Genomic DNA, 17601 nt, shown 5'->3' on the forward strand with positions numbered 1-17601 from the left:
AACATTCAGATCTTTCCTGTACAGTTCTTCTGTGTATTCTTTCCACCTCTTCTTAATCTCATCTGCTTCTGTTAGGTCCCTGCCTTCTTTGTCCTTTATCATGCCCATCTTTGCACAAAATGTTCCCTTAATATCTCTGATTTTCTTGAAAAGATCTCTAGTCTTTCCCATTCTGTTGTTTTCCTCGATTTCTTTGCATTGTTCATTTAAGAAGGCCTTCTTGTCTCTCCTTGCTATTCTCTGGAAATCTGCATTCAGTTGGATATATCGTCCCCTTTCTCCCTTGCTTTTCGCTTCTCTTCTTTCCTCAGCTACTTATAAAGCCTCATCAGACAGCCACTTTGCTTTCTTGCATTTCTTTTTCTTTGGGATGGATAAAGTTGCTGCCTCCTGAACAATGTTATGGACCTCCGTCCATAGTTCCTCAGGCACTCTGTCTATCAGGTCTAATCCCTGAAATCTATTCTTTACCTCCACTGTATATTCATAAGGGGTATGATTGAGGTCATACCTGAATGGTTTAGTGGTTTTCCCTACGTTCTTCAATTTAAGCCAAAATTTTGCAAGAAGCAGCTCATGATCTGAGCCACAGTCAGCTCCAGGTCTTGTTTTTACTGACTTTATGGAGCTTCTCCATCTTTGGCTGCAAAGTACATAATCAATCTGATTTCAATATTGACCATCTGGTGATGTCCATGTGTAGAGTCGCCTCTTGTGCTGTTGGAAAAGAGTGTTTGCTATGATCAGCGTGTTCTCTGGGCAAAACTATTAGCCTTTGTCCTGCTTCATTTTGTACACCAAGGCCATGCTTGCCTGTTATCCCAGTGATTTCTTGACTTCCTACTTTGGCATTCCAATCCCCTATGATGAAGAGGACATCTTTTTGTGGTGTTAGTTCTAGAAGGTGTTGTAGGTCTTCATAGAACCGATCAACCTGAGCTTCTTCGGCATCAGTGGCTGGCCATAGACTTGAATTACTGTGATGCTGAATGGTTTGCCTTGGATTTGTACTGAGATCATTCTATTGTTTTTGAGATTGTACCCCAGTACTGCTTTTCCCACCCTTTTGTTGACTATGAGTGCTACTCCATTTCTTCTAAGGGATTCTTGCCCACAGTAGTAGACATAATGGTCACCTGAATTAAATTCGCCCATGCCTGTCCATTTTAGTTCGCTGATTCCCAAGATGTCGATGTTCAGTCTTGCCATCTCATGTTTGACCACCTCCAGCTTACCTTGATTCGTTAATCTTACATTCCAGGTTCCTAAACAATATTGTTCCTTACAGCATCGGACTTTCTTTTCACCACCAGACACATCCACAGCTGAGTGTCCTTTCGGCTTTGGCCCAGCCGCTTCACTCTTTCTGGCACTACTTCGAAATTCCCTCTGCTCTTCCCCAGTAGTATATTGGACACCTTCCGACCTGAGGGGCTCATCTTCCGGCGTCGTATCTTTTAGCCTTGTGATACGTTCCATGGGGTTTTCTTGGCAAGAATACTGGAGTGGGTTGCCATTTCCATCTCCATTGGACCACATTTTGTCAGAACTCTCTGCCATGACCTGTCCATCTTGGGTGGCCCTGCACGGCTGAAAAGGATCGAAAGTCTTTCTCTGAGCTTGTGTACTCATTGAGTGGAAATCTCATTTTCCAAGCAATGAACTGTGATATTTGTCAATGGAAAAAATGGGATCTCCTGCCCAAGTTTACATACCTTTTGTAAGAAAACCATATATTCCAAGCAATGAACTGTAATTTTTAAAAAAGGAAAATTGCTATTCCTCAGTGAGTGTGTCCATGGCTGTTTGGAATGTCATGCATATACTATAGTTGTGCTAGTAATATGTTTACTAGCATCCTTGACATCACTGACATCCCATCATGCATATCTCCTCCCATTGCCATGCCATTTGGAAAACTATTTTATGGGGGGGTGCATGCATTTGTGTAAACTTCCTCATGCTTATCACCTCTCCTGCAGCAATATTACGCTATCTTGTGAAACCTTTTTCTTCTCCCACTTTTTAAATTTAGTTTTTGACTGTGCCCTCCCCCTCCCCTCCCCCTCCCCCAAGCTGGAGCCTTGTTTAAAAGAAAAAAAACGAAGGAGGAACCTCCCTACAGAATGGCAAGTCCCCCCTGCCCCCCCCTTCTTTGCTGAGAAGAGGACAGGATATTTCAAGCTAGCAGATTAGAGCTAGTAGTGAAATTGTCACTCCCTCTTTTTCTTTTTGGTCATCCTCTGGAAAGACCCTGAGACTTTGGCTTTTTAAGGATTTCAGGAGTAGGATAACCGGAAGCACTGCAATATTAATTCGTATTTCTTTTCCGAGTGAATGTAATTGCCAATTCTGCTAATGTGTTCCAAGCACCTGGTTAAACAGTTTCCTGAGATTAAGATCTTATCTTTCCCACTCATTCAAACAGTCATTATATATCCCATTACTTGTTCTTGAGCCACTAGGGCTCCATTATCTGTACTGCTGCAAGGTCTGTAGGCTTTAGAATAGCATCCTCTGGGGAGAGGTGGAGTTCTTCCAACAGGTTAGGTGAACATCTAGTGGAGAGCAGTAGATCATATTGAAGGAACAACAGATCATAACATTCCTAACATATGTGCATCCAGAACAGACATATCTGATAATGCAGGAAAGGATATCATGAAATAGGCCATGGAAAAGGCACTAGCTGATGTGGAGGCTGATCAGAAACGTGCACTGGCTGCTGACCCATTCCTTGCTTCATTGGTTGCTCATTTGTAGCTTGCCTTGATTTCAGTAGAGCCTAGTCATGTCAGTAGGCATCCCCAACTCCCATTATGTATGTGCATGTGTGTTTGGAATGTCATGTATATATTGTGGCTGGGCTAGTGATTCCATATACTGACATCACTAATGACCAGTCATATCTTCCAATAGCTGCTATTGATTCTAATAGACATCATTGACCTTTGTTTTAGTATGGGAATAAATGCTGCCAGCCACCCAGTCACCCTGGAAGACTCCCAACCTTCACCAGGTCTGTAGGCCAAAGAAGCCTCACCTGCACACTCCCCCCTACCCCCACCACTACCCCCCTACCCCTTGCACAGAGATGACTGTAGATTTGTCACTTCCTGCAAAAACTGAAAGAACAAAGTGAAAACAAGCAAAGTGGTGGGTGGGGGGGAGCAAAGATCTGCTGGACTGGAAAAGGTGATAGACTGAAATGCATTACCCCAAATAGCTGCCTATGGAGGGATTTCTGGGCATTTCTGTGACATCCTAAAATTTAGGGTGGTACCTCTTCCTTGCCACCTTCATTTATTCTTTTTATTTTTATTTATTTATTAATTACATTTCTATTCTGCCCAATAGCCAAAGCTCTTTAGGCAGTTCACAGCAATCAAAACCATAAAATACAACTTGATAAGATACAATTTAAAATTTTAAAACTACAGTACAAAATAAAAATAAAAACTTTAAAGGTTAAATGTATGGAGACCTGCTTGTGCACCTGTTCTATTTTCTCTAAAACTCTCAGGCATGTAAACAAGCTGCTGCTACAAGTTTCTGCATGCGGCATGTACTACAGATGAATGATGTGCATGCAGAGCTACTTGCTCAGAAAGCACAAGTGTAGTCACAGGTTTTACTTTCATGATTCCTGTACAGAAGAACAGAGTTAGGGGCATTTGAGCATGCCACACAGTCCCATTATCTGTGCATGCATGCACGCACACGTGCGCGCGCACACACACACACACAGCGCTTTGAAACCTCAACTCATAAACTCCCTTTGTCACATGCACACATTTACTGGTAGTCAGAACTTGCATCTTAGAGAGTATATTGAACCCCTCAATACAGATTAGGCATCTCTTAACAGCCTGCCATTATTCTGTTGTACTCGCAATTGGGTAATTAAAGAGTGGTAAAAGGGTAGATTTTCCCACCTTTCCAATGCATGCTAAAGCTGGGTTTCTTCTAACTTGTAAAAAGGCTTGTGAGTCCAGATGTAAGGGTGGTAGCTATTCTGCATAAGGCAGAAGAAGCACATACAACATTAGACTTCAACAGCCCAAGACTCTGAATGTTTATTCAGAAGTCATCAAACTGTGTTCAGACAGATGGACTTAGGGTTCTTCCAGATGAAGCTTTTATTGTGCAATTGCGCTGCCTCATTCACAGAATTTTATGGGGCGGGCGGGCAGGCAGGGGGGTCAAGACATCACCTTCTTCAATTTGTAGCCCTCACGTGTTTTCCCACCACTTCTTCCACCTTTTTTCTTACCAGAAAAAATCTGTTAAGGAAAAAAAGAGAACAGCTGCACAATCCCTTTTGAGAGCTAGCTGGAGGAGCCCTCCATCTGAAGCACTCTTGCTCCCAAGTGCATAGGACTGCAGCCCAAACCACCATTGTAGCCAGCTTGCTGATTTCCACCAGCCTGCTCAAAAGTAGTAATAATTCTCAGCACCCAAAATAGCACGAGTGGGACTTGCTGGACACAAGTGGCTGATTATCCTGGGTACTCAGTAGGGCTTTCCCTATCCTGTTATCCCTGCTGGGGCTATGATTACATAGAATAGAAGACGAGCTCTACTGGATTGGACCACCACGTCCAGCATTCTGTTTTCAACAGTGCCCAGCCTGATGCCACAAACAAGGAAAGAAGGCAACAGCCCTGCCCTGCTGTTTGCCCTGGCTACTGGTATTCAGAGACATTCAGAGCAAACTGCCTCTGAAGCGGGAGGTGTCATTGAGCTGTCGTAGCTAATAATAATTGATGGTCATGTTTGCTAAATGGAACATACAGATCCTCAATGTAGAAGGAAGGTCTTTAAATAGAATAAGCTCTAAACAGGGGCTGTAGCCCAGTCATGGAGCACAGGCTTTCCATGCCAAAGATCCCAGGTTCAATCCTCTGGCTTCTCCAGGTAGGGCTGGGAAAACTCCTGTCTCATGCCCTGGAGAGCTGATGCCAGTCATTGTCAACAACACCAGGCTAGATGGACCAAGGGTCAGACGCAGTATAGGGCAGCTTCTATGTTACACTGGGTGAGGGGCAAAATGGATGGCATCCCCTATATCAGCCTTCCCTAACCTAGTGCCCTGGAGATGACTTGGATTGCAACTCCCATCGTTCCCAGCCAGTATGGCTATGGGAGTATGGGAGTTGCAGTCCAAGACATCTCCAGGGCACCAGGTTGGGGAAGGCTGCCCTGTATAGATGTCTTCATTTCATGACAATTCAGCTCCCCTCCTTCCTGAATAGCTTAATTCACCTTCCTTTGCCTTCCTCCTCTCTACTTATCTTCCCACCCCTGATTTCAGAAGACTGGGGACAAAAGTGACACTGGGTACCCAGGAGTTGCCTACTGGGAGTCCCCCCTGAAGGCCATCTCTGGGACAATTGTTATTTTTGTTCAACCAGGCCTGAGCCAGTCCTGCCTGCCAATGGATTCTGGATTCTCCGTGGAACAGGGGGAGAGGAAGTAGCCTTCCTCCTCTCCCAGTGTAGGTACCTGTGAGGCATCAAGATGCGGGCCATCATTGGAGAGGCAGAGGCCAGTAGCAGGTTGCGAGCCCCCTATTGTGATGCTAAAGAAACTGGGAGCATGGCCTAAGTTGTGAAAAAAGAGAGAGACCATAAAAGAACAATGCCATGAGCCAGTTGGCTGCCACAGAGCACTTCCCAGAACGATCGCATCAGCTACCTCACTGCAGTAGCATTTGGAGGACGAATGCACGCTTCCTCTAGGTGCGGTAGCACTGACTACAGGCTGGAGAGGTTGGAACTGGAAAGAAAAATGCCCATTCCAAGCCCATAAGAAATGACTGCACAGAAGGGGAGCGGGGGGCAAGCAAAAGACTCTACTCACGGGGCTCCGAAATGAAGAGAACCCCAAGAGAAAATAATTTACTCTGGTTTCCAGTGGAATTTGCTTCCTAGTAAACATGAGTCGGATCGAGCTGCAAGCGTAACACAACAGAGGCTTAGAACGGGAATGAGATGGAACAGCACAATTACTGTCGCGGCAAGTTGCAATTGCCGGAATCTGTTCTGCTCGTCATTGGCACTTGCGGAGCCTGTTGGCACTTGCGGAGCCTAACAAAAAGTAGAAAAGGTGTCGATTCAATACAATGCTGGCGTTTGCCTTTGCCAGGAAAGCATCACGCCTCACAAGTGAAACCCTGCATCGGAGCAAAATGCTCCTCGTCTTTGGGGGCAAACCATGGCTAGTTGCATCTCGCCCGGATTAAGAGGGGATATTCCGTATTAAGAGAGGGGTTGCGGACGAGCGGGCCCTGAAAGGCAGCCAGAACCCCACATCGGCCGATTGCATCCGCGCTGTTCGCAGAAGCCTCGGGCGGCTGCGGTCTGTCCCCTGCCCCAAGCCGGCCGTCCGGCCTGCAGGCTGAAGGTGTGTCGGCAGGGGGCGGCAGCGTGCGAAATCCTGGGGTTCCCAGGCACAGACTGAAACGTGAATGCCACGTAGCGCAAAACCCAAATCTAGACCAAATTCTGTGGATCAAGCGAAGTGTGGGCGTGAGATGGTGGTGGCGATTCACACACACCTTCGGGGGAAAGAAGTGGAGCCAGGCTTAGAGCGGGGAGGGCCCCGCGGCTCCGTCCCTCCCCACCGCAGGCTCTGTCACGTGGGTGGTTAACAAGTGTGGACGACGGGTGGGGCGCAGCGCGTGGGGAGGGAAGCCCCGCGTGTGCCTGCGGCGCAGACCCAGCCTTGGAAATGCCGCCCCTGGCTTCGCGCGGCACAGCAAGCCAGCCCGATGCATCCGCTCTTGGGCGAGCAGCAGGAGACCAGAGGGCCCCAGGAGGAGAGCGGACCACGAGAGAGCAAGGCGGGGACGCGGGTCGGAGGCGCGGAGGGCAGAGACGGAGCGGCCATCGCGGCGGCGACTGTCAGGTAAGCGGATGAGGCCGAAGACGACAAGAGGGGCACCTTAGCGACGGGCAAGCTCATTGCGGGCGAGAGACTGCAGGTGCAGGATTGGGATAAGGGGCTGAGCACCGGGGCATTCAGAGCTGCGGCGAGGGCTCCAACTAACTAAGCCGTGCGTGGTGTGGGCGTTTTCGAGGGTGCGCCTTGGAGGCGAGCTACGCGAAGCTTCGTGGGGGCGGGGGGTCGTGTGCGTGTTTTCGCGTGCCCTGGTGCCCGCGTGAGCGCTGGGACGTGGGCGTGCGCGCGGCGGCTTTCTGTCTGCGGATCTCTGCGCCAACAGCACCATACAGGTTGCCGAGACGAAATGTGCGCGCGCCCCTGCGCATCTTTCCACCAGCCTAAAATCCCGCATTCAGAAAGGGGCTTTCTGCTTCTGTTTTAAACGAAGGATCACAACGACTCCCTCTTTCATGCACGTCCGTTCCCCCTCCTTTTGCCGTATCGGAGCCTGCCGTATCTTCCATTGATCTCGCTCGCCTTCTTGCCTCTTTTCTTCGTTTCACGGAGGAAACTGAAGCTGCACACAGCGGGGTAATTTGATAGCTCGTTATCTGCGGGGCTATTTGAAAACGGAACAAAGGGCATTTAGTGGAGGAGACGCCTTGGATGATCAGAGTCATGTAAAGAGCCGGAAAACTTCCGTGACGGTGCAATCGCAGCATAAACGCTCCCTGGGAAGGAAGCCCCTGGCTCGGTGCGGGGCTGTGCTGCTCGGAATGTGTGTGTGTGTCCCCCTGCGTAAGCGCGTGCGCAAAATGCCCGTGGCTCCAGAGTAAGCGCGTGGCGACTGCGATCTGTTTTCCCAGATGGAACACTTTGCAAGCCCTCGCCCCCCGCATTTGGGCGCGCGCGCGGACCCCCCCCCCCCACGGCCGAGCAAGCCGGCGCACGCCCACGAGGTATCTGCGCTGTCGTGGTGGGGCGGGTGGCTTTTATTGACACGCAAAGCGGGAGGAGGAGGTACAGGGCTCTCTCTCGCCGGCCGTCTTTCTCTCTCTGCCGCCGCCGCCGCCAGCCAGCCTCTCTGCAGCCCCCTCCCCGAGCCCCGCGGCGGGGCCAGGCGGCGGCGGCGGGCGGGCGTCTCGGAGAAGAAGCCAGGCCTCCCCAATCACCGAGCGAGGCGGGATCGGCGGGGCGGGGCCGGCGCGGGAAGGCTCTGTTGCTGCCTCCTCGCGAGCCTCCCCCAAACTTCCCCGAAAGTCGGACCCCCGGAGGCCGGGCGGGAGCGCTGCACCTGCAGCTGGCCGAGGCGAGGCCAGCGGGCAGCGGCGCTGACGCAATTCTCGCGCTGAGAGGAGCCCCCTTGGCCGCCCGCGCGCGAGGAGCGAGCAGGCGGAGGCCGGAGGGCCGGCGTGCAGCGGGTGAGCAGCCGAGGGCTTCGGCGAGCCCAGCGCGGCCGCGTGCGCGAGGGGCGCCTGGCGCGAAGCAAACCGCGCTGCTCGCGAACGGGAGGCGACGGGCCCGCCTCCCGGGGCGACCAGCCACCTCCGCCGCCCCCTTCCCGAGACGTCGCGTCTGCCGCTGCCCGGCTCGGAACTGCCCCGAGCCTTCGTCCTGAGGGGGCGGCCGCGGCAGCCCAGGGGCTTGGGACCCCGGGCGCGCAGCAGCAGCGCCAGCGGGCGGGGGTGGCGCGGTTGCTCGGCCCAACCGCAGCACCACGTCGGAGGGGGATCGTCTGGGCAGCGGAAGGTGGAGCCACGGGTCGCTCCTCGGGGCCAGGCCTGGGGGCCCGCGCGCTGTAGTTTTCCAGCCCGGCATGTGCCGGGGCGGAGCGTGGAGCAGCTCCCACGTGGCAGCTGATGTAACCCCCCCCCCACACACACACGCGCACGCACCTTTTCTTGGCCCTCTCCCCCGGTTTTAAAGAGATCGTGCACCCTCTCTGGCCAGGTGTTGCTCGTTTCTCGGGGTCGGTGCTTATGCCCACACACTGACCGGCTGTTTCTACAGCCGACCAAAATACAGAAAAAGAAGTTCCGGTTTCTCTTGCAGCTTGAGCAGCCAAAACTTGCCTCACACTAGTATATCCTCCCTCTTTACCCTGCCCACACTACTGTACATAAACACACCCTGAACTGCAGAACGAGCAATCTAAAAAGTGAAAGGTGTTCAAATAAATGGGAAACAGATTGAATGGCTGCAGATCTCGTCACTGAATGGGTGCAGTAGTTAATATCTTTGACTTCAGTGGTTAATATCTTGCCATAATAAAGTGTGTAAAAGTCTAAAAGAGTCTAAAAACTATAGATTTAGTCATGATCATTGACTGAGAAGCTGAAAGGGCACTCCATTCCAGACTCAGAAATGGGGATTGTTCAGTTAGAAGGAAAGCAGGAAACAGAACATTTCTGTTCATGAAATTACTCCTTCCAAATAATCAAAACAGCAAAGCATCTTGTGACACCTTAAAGGCTAACACATTTAAGGCAAACTCCTATGCATGTTTAGACAGAAAAAAGTCTCTGCTGGCTGAGGAATGCTGGGAATTGTAGGACTTTTTTCTGTCTAAACATGCACAGGAGTGCCCCTGTATTGCGGCATAAGCTTTGTGGGACAGAACTCACTTTGTCACAAGTATGAAGTGAACACCTAAGCCAAGTGTGTCGTGTCAAACCTCTTTCAGCCCTAGGGTCTAATTCCATTTCAGAGAAGTTCTTGGGGCTGGAGGTTAATCCAGTAGTAGGTGGCACTGAAGGCAAAAGGGGCGAGGCCAAAATAATGGTTAAAATACCAGCATATGGCAGCTCAAAGCTGTTATTTCCAGTAACGAAGCCTTGGAAGAGGCATTTCAGCCTTTCAGAATGTGGGGGAAACTGTACAAAAGCCAGGAAACCACTAAATGACCAGTGGTTGAGGGAAAGAGGGCATGGCCATCTGAGGAACTCCGGAGGGCTGGATTGGGACTACAATAGGGCCAGATTTGGCCCCCGGGCCTGAGGTTCTGCACCTCTGACCTGTGGTAGGTACAGAAACCCTGAGAATAGAGCAAGAAAGGGGGGAAATCCCCCCCAAGTTGTTTTTATTTTTGTTTATGCTGCGACACATCTAACATGGCTACCCACCTGGAATTCTAAATAATCAGAATGTGTACAAAGCTTTATTTCCGGATATAAGGAGTGAAATTCCACCAGACCCCAGACTGCAGCCTGCCAGCAGGACAGTACCAACAGACATGAGCTGGGGCGAACAGGATTCATTAGATCAAATGTCAAATGCGGCCTTCATCCTGAGATGATCATATCCATCCTTGAAGAGATACTAGTGCATCTGCTCCTATTATACATAACCTCCTTGTGCAACATGTTTCAGCAGCAAGCTGTTTGCGCCACTCACATGCGGATGCTGCCAGTGTGGGTGGGATCCTCTCCAAATTCCCAGGGCTCCGCAGCTCAAATAGCCTGCCAGACACATCATCCAAAGGCAGCGTTCATTGCGCTGTGCTAGCCCTAAGTATTGATTCAATGGCAACCACAGAGACATGATTACTCTTAATGTAACACTTTGGCTGAGCTGGGGCTGTAGTGGAATATGCATTGTACTATGTGGAATTGAAAAGAATTTATTTTATTTTGTAGATGTGACTAGTTCCATGTGTGTGTATAATGAGATAACTATGAGTAATAGAATGTATTCTTGGAATTGAAGGAAGGCTGCCATAAGTGGGTCAGTCAAGAACTGGAAGCAGCAAGCTGCTTAGTTTAGCAGGGATACCTTTGTCTAGGTGTTACTGGTGTAAATGGCAGGCCTGGTTCCATTGAAGACAATGGGAGTGGTGGTAATACCTGGTCCGAAACTAAGGATGAGGTTATCGACTTCATGGGGGTTATAAAAGACTGGGGTTTGATTTGTTTGGGAGAGAGATCCTGGGAAAATGAGAAACCCCGCCATATGTGCTTAGGCTGGCTTTGCCAACCATGCCTTCTGTTTAGGTAAATATGAAACTTTGATATTGACTGTTAGTTTGAGAGGAACCTAGGTTTTACTGTGTTGAAAATATGCTTGCTATTATTTTCATTGTACTCTTAGGGCACAATCCTATGGCTGCTAGTCAGTGGCTAGACGGCCATAGGATAGGTTGGTTCCCGGGAGCTGACCTTGGAGCCTGTGCTCCGAGGTCAGTTCCCTGAGACTGACCTTCACGCACTTCTGCGCTGACTTGTAGACAACGCCGATTGGCCCCATGCACTGTGCTTGTAACGAGTGCAGAGCAGTGAAAATGGGGTATTCCTGGGGGCGGGGCGGGGTGGGGAGGGCGGAAGTGCCTTTCCAATGCTTCCTATGTGTTGTCCTGCATCTCCCCCCCCCCCCGCTCCAACTTCCCGCAGCTAGACAGCCGAAATTGGCTGTCTAGCCACGAATGCAGGGTGGCTGAAGCACACTGGGGACGATCCCCTCTGCACTGCTCCTGCCCTGCATTGGATAGGCAGTCACCTCCAAGTTCAGAGGTGGCCACCTATCCCTATGGGATTGTACCTCTAGTGGTTATAACTTGTGTGTATTTAGGGAAGTTTGTAATCTGCCTCATCTTAGCTAAAGCTTGTTATTGTCTGTTTGAGCAATAAATATATATTCTTTAATATCATGTTTGTTTTGTCTGGCTTGAGAGAGGTTTCAGGGACCACCACCCACAATTACTTCTTGAAGCCCTAAACACTTGGTAAAGATTTGCACATCCATCACTGAGTGGGGTCTGTCCTTAAAGCTGTTGTATTCTCTCTTGATCTGGTGAATCTCAGATACACCCATTCAAGCTGGCAAACAAGCTAGTCAGATGGAGAGAGAAGAAGTTACTTGTCTCAGAGCCAGGATTCTCCCCCCAGCCAATAGTATTAGGTGTGATATAGTCTCATGCGTTTTCAAAAGTCCCCTCCCTGAAGTCATTGCTGTCTCTTTCAAGGTAGCTTTGTTAGCGTTCCCACAGGACATCTGACCCCCTTACAGTTGTGATGTGCAGCTGCCAAAGTCTATTCAGTTGGTGTAGACGTTGTTGGCTGGAGAGCTCCATGTGCCAGGCCAAAATGCAGAGGCAGGTTGGACATTCCGCTTGAGAGTGTGTGGGGTCTGTGACAAAGCGGCTCTGAGACACAGCGCCATCCCTGGGCATCACTTCCTCATGCCCCGTTGTGAGATGCCCCTGCTGTTTTGCGAGATTCTTATTGCACTTCCTTGTTTTTGGCCTGGCAGAGCAGAGAACTTTTCTGAATCCCAATGCACTTGGAGTTTGTTGGCAGGACAAGGGCTGCTCAGGAATGAAAAGGGAAACGTCATTCCGGTCTATGTCTAGAGTGGGGGCAACTCTGTCTAGCTTAGGGGTGAGGCTAGATCCCATATCACATAATATCTTCTGTGTCACTTCTTTCCTGCCTCCCTGTGTAGGATACAATTTTTCTTGCCTGATCCTTGTCAGCTGGAGAGAGTATCTTTTGCATACTTCCTTGCATTCAGGACGCTGGAGCAGAAAGGGCCTCTGTTCCACTCTCTCTTCAGTGTCCTTTTCGTTGCACAATGTCTTCTCTGGCCTCAGTGTTCTTTGTTGTGCTTGCTGCATTTCCACCTTGGTTCCTTGGCCAGTCACTTTGCTGCAGAAGAGTGTGCTTACTATATCCTCCTCCCTTGAAGCAAAATGGACATTTCTTTTCAAGCTTGTTCTGGACAGGATCTTGAACTGTTTGGATTATTTTTTAAATTGTTGGCAATCTATTTTCTGGACTGGTGTTTTGAACACCTTTCCAGATGTGGGAGCTGGACTGTGATGGCAGCAGAGAGAATTGCCACTCATGGCTCATATTTTTAACAAGTCATATTTCGTGATTGCAGTGTTGTGAAGACTTCACCTTTTACCTTGAACAGGGCTGGTGATGAAAGCTCCTATAGGCTTAGCAGCAGCTGCATTCCCAGGGCCGTATGTACTCTGCGGTTTTTAAAGCGAGATCTGTGTCAAGCTTGCCTACACATTGTGTTAAGAAGTGCTGCATAAAGCATGTAAAGCAGATTTGCAACAATTCACTTCTTTTGCATCATCTCTCTCCCTGAGCTCCCCCCCCCTTTCTGTTAGTCATGGGGAGGAGCAAAACTCTTTGTAGGGCACCAGAGCCCTTCTACCTCAGCATGGTTTCCCAGATTTTGCCAAACACTTTCAAGCTTATCATTGCATCTTAACATGCCAGACATTTGTGGGGGGGTTTGGCAGCAGCAGCAGCAGCAGCAGCAGCAGCTTAAGATTCTCAGTCCTAGTGTCTGTGCTCATGCTTGCTGCTGAACGTCTTCCTTCCTCTACAGCAAGTTTCCTCCCCCTGCTGCTATATCTCTCTTCCCTGACTCAATATACAGATGCTCCCTCCATATCTTCTTCAGGAACTCACTACTCTGGGGCCTACAGATTGCACCATGTGTTCTTTTTGTGCTCCCTTGCCTGATCTCAGCATATGGATAGTGCAATGCACACAAGATCGTTCATTATAATTTGTGTTAATCTGGAGTGACTAGCACACCTTTGCTCTATACTAATAATCTCTAATACATAGGGTATTTTTAGATGGACAGCTCCTAGCACAATCAGTCAAAAGGCTTGTGTGGCTATTCTGTCTTTCCTTCCCTAATGGATTTCTTGTAAGGAAAAAGTCAGAAGAAGTGGTGGAAAAACACGGAAGGGTTACAAATGCAAGACGACGACGTGTCTGCTCCTCCTGTAAAATTGTGTGAATGAGAAAGGGCAACTGCACAATAAAAGCCACCTGCTTTGGAGGAAACCCAAGTAGAATCCCTACGGCATCCATAACAGCTGGTGTCATTCGTGGCACTGTCAGGCTGGGCCTTTGAGGCAGAAGTGCAGGGCTCCCCTTAGTGGGATGAGCAGAAGGGTCCCCAAACGCAGCAGGGCTGGCTTGTCAGATTTTGAAGTAAATGAAGTAAATGAAGTAATGAAGAGGGCCTCCCCTTAAGACTGTCAAGTCCAGAGTGTCAACTGCACCACTGAGTGCAGTGCCATGACTAAGAGGCCGGTGTGAATAAGGAGATGCCTGGTTCAAATCTCAACCTTTGCCCTGGACTCCGTGGATAGTGCTAGGCAAGCCATCATCAGTATCCCTCTCCAGTCTCCAGTACAGGGCAGATTAAATTGACTGACATTGGAGAGTTGTAAGGGCAAGAGACAATCTATATTAAGTTCTTTGACAACTCTAAAATGGGAAGTATCATTATAAGCGTGCATCAACATGGCAAATGCCCTGATTATGAGTATATTAGGTAACTAATCCATGAGAAAATGATCTAGACAGAGGATGGGATGAGAAGGACAAGTCTGTTATATACCTCTGGTGCATGTACACACACTTGAATCTTCTGTTCCAGTGCGCTATCTTGAACTATTAAGGAACCACACTTTGAAGTGTCCAGGAACCAAATGTGCCTCATAGGCTACTCTGTGGCTACCTCGGTCCTAGAGATTTGAAAGATATGGCCGTGAACACCGCCTTGTTTTTTCCATACTGCACGCCAGCTGGTAGTTGTTGCCCCACAAGAAGACATATCCAGGGCCCTATGGATTCTGCAGTTTTGCTAAAGGATTTGGCCATTTCCTGAAGCTGAAATAGAGCCCTCGCCCATGCCATCCACTCCCATGGCTCCCTGTGTTTCCTTGCAACTAGGCTGTCTACCACATTATCTATAAGTGCCCCAGTCTTAGAACGCCCCCCCATCTGCAAGTTCACAGAAAACCCAAATTACACACATTTGCATCATTATATTGGTTTGCGTAATTATATTTGATCATGGATCCCATGGTCTAATTAATTAATTGATTTTACATCTGCTAATTTTACATTTACAATTAATTCTAATATATATTATTTAGAAACTTACAACATTACATACAAATAGAAATGACACATTACTTCATAACATTAGGTTAATTAGGTTAACCAAAAACAACAACAACACCAAATCATATTAATCCTAATAATATATATGCCTGAATGTTTTTTATTTAGTTTGCCATGTTTTAGAATTTGTACTTTTTAAGCTTAAGAGTTTATTGGGACTTAATGATGTCCTGTGTCTTCTGACTTGTCCCCAAGGTCTGCTTTTGTTGCCAGTTTCAGAGCTGAGCATATTATGGAAGTGAGGAGAAGATCAGGACTCTAATGTCCATGCTTACATAAGCACATTCCCCAAGCTGGAGCCCAGGTGAAGAGGCTGAGATGATGTCCCTGATGATCAGAAATTTCTGATGCAGCCAAGTCAGCCCTGGGGGTGGGGGATGCAGGACACCTGGAGCCCACCACTATAAGACAAAGGGGGGAAGGGGTGTTTATGTAGGTTTGCGTAGGATCTGGGAAGACAGAACTCCCAGGGCCTGTTCCTTGCAAAAGCCATGACCTTGGGGTGTCTGTTAAGTGCAGAGATAGTAAAATGAGTGCAATCATATATATGTCTACTCAGAAGTAAGTGCCATTGAGTTCAATGGGACTTACTTGCAGGAAAGTGGTTATAGGATTGTGCTATAAGAAGAGTCTGTAGCATTTTCCTTCATGGTGTGTGTGTATGTGTTGGACGGGGGGATAGCTTCAGGCTCTTGGGGCGGGGGGGTTGACCTCAAAAGGTTTGAGCCACTTGAGTTGAGAGATTGAACAAGGGTTAACTTAGGGTTGTTGTGTCTATGTCACCTTCTCTGGAATCACATGATCTCAACAGACAGAACATATCCAGGTTTGGGTCCCCCGGCCTGAGACTTGTGTATGAATCATAGAATCATAGAATAGTAGGCCTGTAAGACTATATGAGATGGTGGGGAAATGCTCAAGCATTTCACACCTTATCTCACTGGCTCAGGCTCAGCTAGCAAGCTCCCGAAACATCCACCCAACCACTGCGTTCTCCCCGCTATCCCCATGCGCTACAATTTAAAGACATTTTTTATGCTCCATCCCTACTAGCCATGATGTGCCCATTGCAACTATTTCACATTTCAGTTTTGATCTATATTACAACTGTCTTGGCAATGTTCTTCCCTGCCACGGACAGACACACAGATACACACGCCATGTCTGAATAGGAAGATACTTCCTTAAACGCCATTATATTGCACCAAGGAGAGGGTGGGCAATGCTCTGTGCCCTTTTCATGGCCTGGCAGTACCACCTGGTCTTGAGCACAATGGTTGAGCTGACCTGGCATGTGACTCGGTGCACTAGGATGGAAAGCAATTGCCTCCCATCTGTGTCCTTAACAGCAGCTGTGCCCTGTGTGTGTTCAGTGCCTGAAGACTCCCCCTGCCCTGAGCACTATTCTCTTTTCAGCCACGTGTCATTCTGATGAGCTCTTCCCTCTTCAGAGATGGTAATAACGGACTAAAAGAATCAGGAATATGGGGCAGATATGGTCCCTGTTAGCCCCAACTCTTTGTTGCCTGCCAGTGCTGCTGGCATTTTTCATTTTACCATCTTTGGGCAAATGCTGAATGTAGAGTGTGAAGTGATAGCATACATTTTTGCTCCGAAAAGAGACAGTTTTCAGACACTAACCAAACTGGGCTTGCAGATACTCCAGTCTTGGTGAAGTCCCCAGTTTGTGTGTTCGCTTCTCTGTTGAACGTTTAGCATGTAGGAGGCGACGCTCCTCCATTGTTGTTTCTTTTCTCTAACCGGTGTCCTTTTTCTCCTCCACAGCTTGCTGTCTCTTTGGTCTAATTTGTGCTGCCGTATGATCTGAGCTCTCTGTGTACCCTGGGAAGTGTAGCCAGCAAGACGGGACAGTGGGCAGGTGGGCGCCCACATCACAGCCCCCAACTATGGCAGAAAAGTGCAGTGAGGGGTTACTGGTGAGTCTGTGGGGATCCCTTGTGGATGCTGGAATATCGCACCTGGATTGTTGTCATAAGATAGATGGTGTCTCTAGGGGATGGGGGAATCCATGTGGATGGGTGGAAGAAGCAGTCACTCGATCTTCTAGCTACTGTTTAATGTTTCTTAAAAGCCAGCCCTCTCTGTGCCTCAGTCTCCACATCTGGGCTGAGCCTTGCGAATTTGCTGACAATGTTATACCAATCAGCACCTCCAGCTGGGCTCCTCTATTCCACTGGAATGCATAGTGCCATTGTGCTTGGAGGCAATGTGTCATCTGTGAAAGTCCTCTTGCTAATCACTCTTCCCAGCTTCTGTTCCCCACCTTATCAGTACTGCCCCAGAGCCAGCAGGAGGGTGGGAAAGTTCCTGGGCACAATAACCAGCATTTATCCTGTCTAAATGATGACTGTTGGAAGGAATTGAGATGAAAAGGAAGGAAGCTCTCCTGACCACGGGTCTTGTCTGTACTGGGTGTTAATTACTGCTGCTTTAGAGGACGGCTGTGGTCAGATTGATGTGGTCTGTGCATGTGTGGACACGTAGGAGACTTGGCTGAGTACTGGGGAATGCCCAGACCAGATTTGGGTAGATGGGAGCGGTTAGGTTGTTTGCATTTTTCCTGGACTGTGCACTGTGCCACTGGAGACTAAGGGCGCAATCCTAACTAGGTGGGCAGCTGCCTCTGACCTCAGAGGCAACCGTCTATCCAAAGCAAGGCAGGAGAGGCATGGGGGGGATTGTTCCCTCCGTGCCTCTCCTGCCTTGCTATTTTTGCTAGACAGCCGTTTTCGGCTGTGTAGTGGCGGGGGGGGGG

At 48.9% G+C, this 17601-nt stretch overlaps 2 protein-coding genes across 2 annotated transcripts in view; both read left to right on the forward strand.

Annotated features, from left to right (window-relative positions):
* LOC146348276 (uncharacterized) overlaps positions 1 to 16697 on the forward strand; it is a 69607-nt gene extending 52910 nt beyond the window's left edge. The window contains exon 5 of the mRNA XM_084852736.1: positions 16611 to 16697. The gene's annotated coding sequence lies outside the window, so the exon portion shown is untranslated. The remainder of the gene's footprint in view (positions 1 to 16610) is intronic.
* SLC6A9 (solute carrier family 6 member 9) overlaps positions 16678 to 17601 on the forward strand; it is a 65822-nt gene continuing 64898 nt past the window's right edge. The window contains exon 1 of the mRNA XM_084852732.1: positions 16678 to 16762. Within this exon, the coding sequence (XP_084708858.1) occupies positions 16733 to 16762 (30 nt within the window). The 5' untranslated portion in view covers positions 16678 to 16732. The remainder of the gene's footprint in view (positions 16763 to 17601) is intronic.

This window comes from Heloderma suspectum, chromosome 4 (genome assembly GCF_057233095.1).
Source record: "Heloderma suspectum isolate Gila_16-S chromosome 4, 16-S_ref, whole genome shotgun sequence".
NCBI classification, from domain to species: Eukaryota; Metazoa; Chordata; class Lepidosauria; order Squamata; family Helodermatidae; genus Heloderma; species Heloderma suspectum.